At 33.4% G+C, this 12,063-nt stretch overlaps 1 protein-coding gene and 2 pseudogenes across 1 annotated transcript; 2 read left to right on the top strand and 1 right to left on the bottom strand.

The window, feature by feature from the left end:
* The first annotated feature begins 1,085 nt into the window (after nt 1-1,085).
* Nucleotides 1,086-3,674, top strand: LOC120136663 (annotated as a pseudogene).
* Nucleotides 3,675-5,362: 1,688 nt separating this feature from the next.
* LOC120136602 (protein RICE SALT SENSITIVE 3-like) lies at nt 5,363-5,734 on the bottom strand. Its single transcript, XM_039152581.1, has one exon. It carries the CDS (start codon nt 5,732-5,734, stop codon nt 5,363-5,365), a length of 372 nt encoding a protein of 123 aa, XP_039008512.1.
* Nucleotides 5,735-8,277: 2,543 nt separating this feature from the next.
* LOC120136629 lies at nt 8,278-9,593 on the top strand (annotated as a pseudogene).
* Nucleotides 9,594-12,063: the final 2,470 nt, after the last annotated feature.

Genomic DNA, 12,063 nt, shown 5'->3' with positions numbered 1-12,063 from the left:
GATTGTGTTTATTTTCGTGCATGATCTTATTTTTCAATATTAGCAGTAAAAAAGACGTATTTTGCATTTATTTTATTATTTGATCACGACCGGAGATATGAGCACGACTCTGAGCATAACACGGTATAACTTTTGTCATGCTTAACTAATTTTCTTATAAGCTGAAAGACTAAGCGATGACTCAATTCAATATGTGAGAATTGAAAAGCACTTAACATCTTCAAGATGTCATTCTCAGTTTTCTGGAAACTTGGATAAGTAATCGATCTATCCTTTTAAAATCAAAACACTTTCATTTCAAAAAGAGTTTGTTGGTCTGGTTGATGTTTTGATTTAAAGTTGGGAGGAAAGATCGAAGAATAGCAAATTCGTCTTCCTATGAACACACTTAGCGGCGGTCCACTAAGGGAAATTGAGATCAAGTTCAATTCTCAAAGAGACAACATAATCCGAGTCGGACTTTTTTTAAACCTAAATTATTTTTGCACTAACGACGATTGTCATTTTTGGTTCAATTAAAAGTTGGATTTCCAAATATTGGCTTTGGGGAAATCAATTAATAAAGTGAAAAGCAAGTTACAAGGATAATGCCTTGTAGACTATAACCGGCGTGAATCCTAAAGTGAAAATTCATTTTCGATGATCAGAAACGAATTGAGTTAAAGCGGGGCTTGAAGTTGCTTTTTACCATATTTATTCTCAATTTTACATTTTTTATTTTCTTTATTTTCACTTTAAATTACTTTTTATTATTTAATTCTTTTTATCAAACCCTCATTTTATTTTCGGCATATCGCCTGGTCAAAGCAAATTCAATCCGAAATTTGAGATTTTTTTAAGTTCCTGGAGATTGACCTTACATCTTTTTACTAAGTATTTCTTTCTTATATGTTATTGAGAATAATGAATTTCAAAACAACAGTGGTCAACCTAACGAATACTCACTGCTATAATTAATAATTCATCACGAAATGGGCAACCCTATGCAACTCCCAACCACCTACGTGTGTATCATAAAAGGCCATTGGAGCTTCTTTGAAGCTTAAAGCAACAGAGTGTTATTCTAGCCTCACTCCAATGTTTGCAATGGAATTAGGGAGTCTTCTTCAGTTTCTTGACAACAAGTCCATCATAGTCACCGGTGCTGCTGGGTTTTTGGCAAAGAGTAACAACATCATCTTTACTTGCTTTTTTCAGGACACGTATGCATGTTTTGTAATGAATTTTACTGTGCAGTTTTGTGGAGAAAATACTAAGAGTTCAACCCAATGTGAAGAAGCTCTATCTTCTTTTACGAGCCGCGGGTCATGAATCTGCAACACGCCGTTTGCACAATGAGGTACACATAGTTTTCAAAGAGATCGAATATACGATATATCAGACACTCATCGTTCGAATCCGAATCATATGTAATTGTTTTACAGATAATAGGGAAGGATCTGTTCAAAGTTTTGAAAGAGAAATGTGGGGAAAATTTCGCTTCATTCATGTCAGGAAAAATAACAGTGGTCCCTGGAGACATCTCCTGTGAAGACTTGGGGATTAAAGATTCTAATTTGGTACAAGAGATGTTCAATGAAGTGGATATTGTGGTTAACCTAGCTGCAACAACCAACTTTTATGAAAGGTAACACATTTGAATTTACTATTATGTCTCGAAACTAATATTGGACTAACAGAATTCGGGTCACGATCTCTAATGTATCGATTTTGTTCTATTTGTAGATATATGTGTCACTTGGCCACAACACATTTGGAGTTAAATTTGTTGCAGACTTTGCCAAGAAATGTGTCAAACTAAAAGTTTTGGTTCATGTGTCCACAGGTCATTCTACACATTTAGTTTTCTCTTCGCCTATTAAGTAAATCTCTCATCCAACTAACTGATCCTCCGCTCTAAGTGCAACTATACAAGGACATTCCGAATATTCACCTATCATAATGAGAAGCTAGAGTTTTAATTCAATAGCAGAATATCTTACTTTATTATTGCCATAATATTGAACTCGAAATTCTGGTACAAATTTATTATAATATCAGAACGATTATCGACAAACAAATAAACATAATCAAAAAAGAAAAACAAAGAACATAAAGATTTTCTTGAAAACCCAAAAGGGAGAAATAACGGACAAAAAAAAAATTCACTATATGAAGGAAGAAAATATAAGAGGATTTCAGAGAGAACATACTTGTGTTCAATTAATTTGTGTCACTTTGAATTCGAGTTAAAGCACATTTTCATACAACTAATGTTTGGTTTTGCAGCATGTGTCTGGGGAAAGGACAGGACTTATAGTTGAAAATTCTTACAGCATGGGAGAGACACTTAATGGTGTCTCGGGCTTAGATATTAACGTCGAGAAGGAAATTATTGAACATAAATTGAATGAACTCAGAGTTCAAGAGCTTCGGACAAGGAAATTACTCAATCCATGAAAGATTTGGGCATTCAAAGGTATAAGTTTTGTGTCATTAACATGAAATTGGTTTTGGATAGTATATTATAAGAATATATATGAGAATACATAAAATTTTAAAATGATAGAATTCATGACAACATAAAATCAGGGCAAGATTTTATGGATGGCCAAACACATATGTATTTACGAAGGCAATGGGAGAAATGATGGTAGGAGAGTTGAAGGGGACTTTGCCTGCTGTCATCATACGACCTACAATTATCACCAGCACTTTGAAAGAGCCATTCCCTGGGTGGGCTGAAGGTGTTAGGTAACCTACAATCCTTCATTCTAAACCCTTTCAAAAGATTTTTAGTTACGATCTTAAATCTTGAATTTTTTTCTTCTCGATTATAAACAGAACGATCGATAGTCTTATCATTGGTTATGCTAAGGGTAAATTGACATTCTTCCTCGGAGATGTGGACGCTGTTGTTGACCTGGTGAGTTCGATACTCTTCATGGTGGTGAATTGAATTTGACGTCATCGGTCAAGTAACAATGAATTGAATTTTGCAGATACCGGCTGACATGGTGGTGAATGCGATGGTTGTAGCCATGGTAGCCCATGCCTCGAACCAACGATCGGAGACCATTTATCATGTGGGTTCATCAATGAGAAAACCAATCATATATCGCTCTCTCTTAGATTTCGGCTACCGTTACTTCTCCAAGAAACCTTGGATCGACAACAATGGAGTCATGGACACCATGGCGGGCTTCCATAGATACATGGCTCTTCGATACTCGCTTCCGCTGAAGGTTAGACATACTTATCATTGCAGACGTAATAGATGTTATTATTATTGATTGCGCTCATTGTTTGTTTTATTGTTTAGGCATTGGAATTGGCAAATATAGTTTTTTGTCATTTCTTTCAAGGTGTTTACACTAATCTCAAGAGGAAGATCGACTTCGCGATGCGATTAGTCGACATTTATAGTCCCTACTCGTTCTTACATGCCATGTACGTATATATACTCGCCTAATTTTTTTATATTGAGTCTCAAAACATAATCGTATTTTCGAGTCTTAAAACAAACAAGAGATAATCACAGATTTGACGACATAAACACCGAGAAATTACGAACAGAGGCAAGATCGAGCCTCGTAGAGAATGATATGTTCTACTTCGATCCCAAAAGCATCGACTGGGACCATTACTTCATGAGCAATCATATTCCTGGCATCGTAAAATACATTTCCAAATGAAAGAAAAGAGCCGAGCCGAGCCGAACCGAATCGAATCACTATTTAATTCTACGTAGCGTTGTGAAATTCATGGTTTTATTTATGTGTCATTGTTGTTCATGACAGCATAAAATCATATATAGCTGTCCATAAAAGTTTGAAGAATATATGTTGAAGTTTGAATAAAATCATGTATTGAGGTTTAAATCCATCCTATGTAATAGTCCTTTGTCATAGTTTGATATTCTGACTATTGTTGAACTTAATCTATGAAATCGAGCCGAAAATATCACATTGATTTATCGAAACTTTATTAAGGTCAACTTAGAATTAAATCAAACAATCAAGTAGTCAAATAAATTTCAATCATCTATTTCGAGACTATACAAATAAGTAAATAATAATGTTGAAGGTGAGGTTGTAAGGTTTTCAATTTTGAATATGAATTTATAAGGTTCTTCTCACACAGGTAGGATGGAAGTCGATACTTTATATTTTTGTTTCCATAGCCTTCATGTGGTTTTAAATCATGTGAGCAATTTTGAAAGAAAAAAAAATCGTATAATCTAATATGATGGAAGTCTAGTAAGATTGTTATCAATTGGATTTGAATTATTAAATAAAGGGTAAAATACACAACCGGTCCCCAGGTTAAAGGGTGTTGTTTTTTTAGTCCCCCAACTATCAAAGTTATATAGGACTTTGCTTCGTTGAGTCCCTCGACTATTAAATGTTATAAAATAGTCACCCGACTATTCATTACGTTCCAAATTCGTCTTTTTCCATTAAAAATTTGATGACAGTCTAAGCTATATATTAATATGTTATTTGAGATTTGGTAAAATGTGTTCCCAAAATCTCAATCGATTATCATATCTAAGACAACAGATTAACATCCAGTTAAAACTACCGTCAATGTTTTAATGAAAAGGAAAAGTTTGGAACATAATGAATAGTCAGGTGATTATTTTGTAACTTTAATAGTCGAGAGACTCACGAAGCAAAGTCCTATAGTCGGAGGACCATTTTGTAACTTTTGATAGTCGGAGTACTCAACAAAGTAGTGTCCTATAATCGGTGGATCATATGTGGACTTTACCCTTAAATAAAAAGGCTAGAAAGATTAAATTCTTAGAATTAAAATAAAAGTGACTAAAATTTTAAAATGTGTGAAGAGTAAGGGTGTGAGAGCATAATTATATCAAGTTATCTCTTCGAGTAAAAAAAAGACTTAATTGTAAAATAAGTGCCTAAAATATTTTTGGGTAATCTATGTCAAATACCACTCATCTTTAAGTTCGGGCTCGAAAATGTCATCGACATTTTAATTTTGCCAATTTTAACATAGACGTTTATGTTTCACTGCAATTTTGCCACTCCGCCGTTAATCCGTTAACGGGACGATGACATGCCATCTTTTTTCGTGACGGCGATGACATGACACTCTCATCAAAACGACGTCGTTTTGGCACGACCGTTTTGATGCTCAAAAAGCTCAAAACGACGTCGTTTTGTTAATGAAAAATATGTTTTTGATGAGATTCAAACCGTAAACCTTTAGAATCCAAATTTAAATACCCAACCACCAAACTAACTTAAGAACTTAATATAACCTTAACAAAACTATTATAAATTGCATCGCTACCACCGTCACCCTCATTATCTTCATGTGAAAAAATCAAACAAACAAACCATAAACCTTCTGCATTTCATTCCAAGAACGTTTCCATGACATCCGTGTACATCCCGGGCTCGGAGTTCCTATACTCCCCGGGTTGGTGCTGATGATGCTCAACTGAAGTCGACGATGAAGACGTTGCCATCCTTGCGGGTATCGGAAAGTTCTTTAACTTATCCATCTTCCTCGTATTCTCCGGATGACTATCCAAGCTATCTGAATTTTGATTCGAGTATTTTCCTTCAAGTATAAGCGGGTGATGTTTTGTTTCTGGTTTGTTCCCTAAGCTCTCAGAGTTGAATAAAAGCTTGGCGTCTTCGGTTCGTCCGGTGAGAGCACTGAAGAAACTCAAGCCATTAGGCCATTTGATGTCGTTTTCATGCTCAACCATCATGTCTTCCATTCAGGTTTCGGACGAACGTGGCAGTAGGAACATGTGGGTTTCGTCTTTGGGTTGCTGAAATCCAAGTCTAACCGGGTTCTGAAAATTAGGCGAAGCAACCGTCGGATTAGTTGCTGTCGGAAGTGGCTACTGGCTCCAATTGAAGAGCGGAGGAGGTGGCAGCATTGGAACGGTGGACTGCTTCGAAGGAATAGTCGATAGAGACGAACCATTTCTGTTCAATGAAATCAACTGAGACAGACAGAAACCAGATTGGTATCCAAGAGATTCAAAGGTATGCCTCATTCTCAGCACAAAATGAAGGTCTTCGGGTATCTGTGGATTAAAAAACCAGACTTCAATCCCAAAAATCGACTAAACAACTAGTAATCATAAATTTTTTCACATGAAGAACCATATTTATAATAGTTTTGTTAAGGTTATAATAAGTTCTCAAGTTAGTTTGGTGGTTAGGTATTTAAATTTGGATTCTAAAGGTTTACGGTTCAAATCTTGTGAAAAGCATATTTTTCATCAACAAAACGACGTTGTTTTGAGCTTTTTGAGCATCAAAACGGTCGTGCCAAAACGACGTCGTTTTGATGAGGGTGCCATATCATCGTCGTCACGGAAAAAAGATGTCATGTCATCGTCCCGTTAACGAATTAACGGTGGAGTGGCAAAATTGCAGTGAAACATAAACGTCCGTGCTAAAATTGACAAAATTAAAATGTCGATGGTATTTTCGAGCCCGAGCTTAAAGATGAATGGTATTTGACATAGATTACCCAACATTTTTTATGTGCTTAATTTTTTTTGTCAAAATATGTATCTAACATTTTATTCGTTAATCGTTTTAAATTTAATATGTTCACTAAAAATGTTATTACCCAATAAATACTTGACATGTGACCTTCCATCTTACTTTCTTCTTCGAGATGTTATTTTCTCACTTTTTCTTTTCTTCTTTCAATTTTGGAGATGTTAAATCACTTTCCATAGTCATTTTGATCTTCATTCAGATCACTATCTCGTTCACCATCAACATCAAATTTGATTTATGCCCATTCATTTTTATTAAATATTTTTTCAAGAAATTATAATTCTATAACAATTTGATCTTAAAATTTCATCTATTCAAAAATAAAATTAAATATCCGACTTTTAAAAATTAATTTTGATTTGAAAAACCTAAAATAAATAAATAAAAAGTTACATGATTAAAGAATTCATCAATGGTAAGTTGTCACTTGTGACGTAGCTTTGGAATAGTTATGGAATAAAACATTAGGGGTTATTATATTAAAACCCCCATTAATTATTTTTTTCTAAAAACATCTTCCTTAACATATTTGTTAGAAAAATACCCTCAAAGTACACATGTAGGACTAACTCACATCCCACGAAACACGCATTAAGTTCTCACTTTCTACACGGCACGAGGAACATCCAACGTGGATGAACTTTTCAGAGAATGTAATTTAATATTGATATTTAATACATCGCATTTTGCGTAAAACGAGATTACTGAGATATTAAACTATCCAAAGAAATTTATTAAGAGTGGTATTCAAGATACCTCACGTTTTCCAATGAGTGAGGTATGTTGTTTTTCAGCACAAATCATAAGTGTTGTTGGGCATGTTCGGGTATTTAATCTCAAGATTTTGATAATTTATAAGATTAGAAACATAGTGTTCGAATTTATCTTTCAGTTGAGGCTAATATAAAGACATATGAGATACTATAAGCGAGTTAAAAATCGGGTTGAAAATAGTTTCAAAGCTTGTTTTGTGCATAAAGGAAATTCTAAATTGGTTTGGTAGGCATATTCGAGGGGTTTTTCCTTAGTTAATCTAAAAAAATTGCATAATTTATAAAATTAGAGGTGTAGTATTGTAACTTATTTTTTGATTGAGAGTAATATCAACACATACGAGACATCGTAATCGGAGTAAAAATTGCGTTCAAAATGGTTCTAAGACTTGATTTTTCGCATGAAGAATATGCTAACATGGTTTGATAGGCATGTTCGAAGCGGGGTAAAATCATATTATTAAAGGATAACTTAAACAAATTAAGAATTAAACCTTAATTAATAACTTAAACAAATTTTAGCATTATCTATTTAAAACATAAAAATGTGTCGATTAAAACAAACTAATCGAGACGAGGGTGTCATCGATTAGTACATTAGTTCTTCGAATTCTTACAAATACTCCAAAGATTCGAGTTTTCGGTTTTTAAAGGCATTCATCGTTCTAACTAACAATGTCGTTAAAGGGGCCCCAAATTTCTCATTTAGGTTAAGTTTTCAACATATATGTGTCACCAAGATCGACTAAACTAACATACGTGTCACGCAAGAGGTGAGACACATTCTTAACACCGACCGACACTTTCTCGATAGAGAATGTAAATCAGTAATAAATAAAAGGGGGCAGCTCCATGCGACCCCCAACCACCTACGTGTGTATCATAAAAGGCCATTGGAGCTTCTTTGAATCTCAAATTAAGCAACTGAGTATTAATTCAGATTCACTTTAAACACTTAATTGTTTGCAATGGAATTAGTGAGTGTTCTTCGATTTCTTGATAACAAGTCCATCTTAGTGATTGGTGCTGCTGGGTTCTTGGCAAAGAGTAAGAACATCATTTTTACTTATTTTTTTAAAGACATGTATGCATGTTTTGTAATGGATTTTACTGTGCAGTTTTTGTGGAGAAAATACTAAGAGTTCAACCCAATGTGAAGAAGCTCTATCTTCTTTTACGAGCCGCGGATCATGAATCTGCAACACACCGTTTGCACAATGGGGTACACATAGTTTTCAAAGAAATCTAATATACGATATATCAGACACTCATCGTTCCAATCCGAATCATATGTAACTGTTTTACAGATAACAGGGAAGGATCTGTTCAAAGTTTTGAAAGAGAAGTGTAGGAAAAATTTCACTTCATTCATATCAGAAAAACTAACAGTGGTCCCTGGAGACATCTCCTATGAAGATTTGGGAATTAAAGATTCTAATTTGGTGCAAGAGATGTTCAATGAAGTGGATGCTGTAGTTAACCTTGCTGCAACTACCAACTTTCATGAAAGGTAACACATTTGAATTTACTATCGGTGTCTCGAAACTGAGATTGGACTAACGGAATTCGGCTCACGATCTCTAATGTATTGATTTTGTTCTTTATGTAGACATGAGTGTCACTTGGCCTCAACACATTTGGAGCTAAATTTGTTGGGGACTTCGCCAAGAAATGTGTCAAACTAAAAGTTCTGGTTCATGTATCCACTGGTCCGTCCACACATATAGTTGTCTCTTCGCCTATAAGCAAATCTCTTATCCAACTAACTGATCCTCCACTCTGTAAGTGCACATTTTCATGCAACTAATGTTTGGTTTTGCAGCTTATGTGTCGGGGAAAGGTCAGGACTTATACTTGAAAATCCTTACAGCATGGGAGAGACACTTAATGGTGTTTCGGGCCTAGATATTAATGTCGAGAAGGAAATTATTGAACAGAAATTGAATGAACTGAGAGTTCAAAGAGCTTCGGACAAGGAAATTACTCGATCCATGAAAGATTTGGGTATTCAAAGGTATAGGTTTTGCGTCATTAACTTCAAATTTGTTTTCGGATAATAAATCATATGAGGATACATCAAACCTTAAAATGCTAGAATTCATGACAACATGAAATCAGGGCAAGATTTTATGGATGTCCAAACACATATGTATTTACGAAGGCAATGGGAGAAATGGTGATGGGAGAGTTCAAGGGGACTTTGCCTGCTGTCATCGTACGACCTACCATTATCAGCAGCACTTTGAAAGAGCCATTCCCTGGTTGGGCTGAAGGTGTCAGGTAACCTACAATCCTTCATTCTAAGCCTTTTTAAAGACTTTAATTTACGATCTTAAACCTTAAATTTATTGTCGAATATAAACAGAACGATGATAGTCTTGCGATTGGTTATGCGAAGGGAAAATTGACATTCTTCCTAGGAGATTTGGACGCTGTTGTGGACCTGGTTAGTTCGAAACTATTCTCCATTTTTCTTATATATGTGAAAAATAACTTTTATAACAGTCATCTTTCATTGAATTTGATGTCATCAGTTAAGTGACAAGAACTCGATAAATGAACTGAATTTTGCAGATACCGCTGACATGGTGTTGAATGCGATGATTGTTGCCATGGTAGCCCATGCCTCGAATCAACAATCGGAGACCATTTATCATGTGGTTTCATCAATGAGAAACCCAATCACATACCGCCCTCTCCAAGATTTCGGCTACCGTTACTTCTCCAAGAAACCTTGGATCAACAATGACGGAAAGCCGGTCATTGTCGGCAAGGTTCGAGTCATGGACAACATGGCCAGCTTCCATATAGGTACATGGCTCTTCGATACTTGCTTCCACTGAAGGTTAGTCATATTTATTATTATGATTGCAGACATAATAAATATTATTGTTATCAGTTGTAATCATCGTTTTGTTTTATTGTTTAGGTATTAGAATTGACAAATATATTCCCGACACCAAATACTAAGATGGTTGATGTTAATGCTAGAGTTGGTGGCACCATGCAGCAGGGTGGCTAGTGTCGATCCCAAGATTGATGACTATTGATGGATTGACAGGTGAGTAGATTCGACAGTCGAGTAATAAATTTATCTGATCATGATTTTCACAGCGATCGTGTTGAGGTATTGTAACCAAGTGGAGAGAATGATGTGGTTTCCTTCAAGTAAGTATCAAGGTATTTTAAGGAAAACTTTAGAAGCGAGTCTTAATATACGGTTAAAAAAATATGTTATCAGAAATGTTAATATTTTTTAACATTTCTGGTAAAACACTACTTAAAACATTATTTTTTTCTACCGAAATAGTTAATATTGGGCGCTACCCAAAATGTTTAACATTTATGGTAAAGCGTTACCTAAAATATTATTTTTCTTCCGGAAATGTTAATATTAGGTTCTACCATAAATTAGTTAGTGAAATTAACATTTTCAGTGAAAAAATAATGTTTTAAGTAGCGTTTTACCGTAAATGTTAAAAAAATATTAACATTTCCAGTAGAATATTTCTTTAACCGTATATTAAGACTGTCGTACATTAGAACTACCCCGAACTCTTCGTGAGGAAGAATGGCAACAAAAGTATGCTGAGAAATGACACATTCTTAGTCATCTTAACCTCTATTCAAATCAATGTCTTGTTTTCTATAAGCATTAAATTCGATCTATGTCTTTTTTATTCTCATTTTTTTAATTATTTTTTTAAAAAAACTTAAAGATATAACTTTCAAACACTTTAATTTTAAAAATTTATCTATCCAAAATTTAAATCAAACTTCCAACTCTCAAAAATCGATTTTATTTTTTTTATTTTGGTTTGAGAAACCCTATAATCTAATATAAATTTAACTGAATAATATATCGATCTTAAAAAAATTAAAGTAATAAAATGTTAAATATATACTTTAATAATAAATAGATTTAAAATAAATAAAAGGATAAACTACACATTTAATCTTAAACTTTCAAATTTTTTCAAAATCATATCTAACATTTAGTTTTTATTTTATTTTAGTACCCCGCTGTTAAAAATTTAGCGTGTTTAGTACCTAAACTATCAGTTTTGGTATGTTTTAGTACTTAAACTTTTAGTTTTTTCAAAAATTAAATTTTAAATGGATACTAAATTGAAACAAAAACTAAAGCTTTTAACGGTTGGTACTAAAATAAAATAAAAACTAAACTTTAGATATAATTTTGAAAAAAATTTAAAAATTTAGGGGCTAAAATAGATCAAAACTTTAAATACTAAACGTGTAATTTATCCTAAAATAAATATATAATTTAAATATTTATTTTATAATAAAGCTAAAATCGAATGTGAGTGAAGAAGTCGTCACTTGTGACGTGACTTTGGAATATAATAATAAATCAGTACTAACAATTTTGGAAAAATAAATAAGCCATAGTTTGCAGAAAATAAAATAAGGCCCCTATGCACATGGGTTGAAAAAAAAAAATCAAATTTAGAATACATCTAAAATAAAAGCTCAAGGGGTATGAAGTATTCTAATTTTTGAAAAAATAATTAATATAACATTTAATTTTTTCGTTTAATTAAATTGAAAACTTTATTCTGAGTTATCAAATTAAAAGAAAAATTGATAGATTTTTAAAGAAAAAATTTTAAAGAAGCTATTGAAATTTAAAAAAAAAATCTAAAAATTAATAAAAATATCACTCAACAATACCATAATATGATATGTGACATCAATTGATCTAAAAAATTGTTATATTTAATAATTAGTTTCCA

This window comes from Hibiscus syriacus, unplaced genomic scaffold (genome assembly GCF_006381635.1).
Source record: "Hibiscus syriacus cultivar Baekdansim isolate YM2019G1 unplaced genomic scaffold, ASM638163v2 tig00110634_pilon, whole genome shotgun sequence".
NCBI classification, from domain to species: domain Eukaryota; kingdom Viridiplantae; phylum Streptophyta; class Magnoliopsida; order Malvales; family Malvaceae; genus Hibiscus; species Hibiscus syriacus.
Note: the sequence above shows the minus strand (reverse complement) of the source record. Positions and strands in the feature narration are given on the sequence as shown.

Excerpts from the sequence above, each read along its gene's own strand:
- LOC120136602 (XM_039152581.1), bottom strand. The coding sequence starts at position 5,734 with ATGGAAGACATGATGGTTGAGCATGAAAACGACATCAAATGGCCTAAT.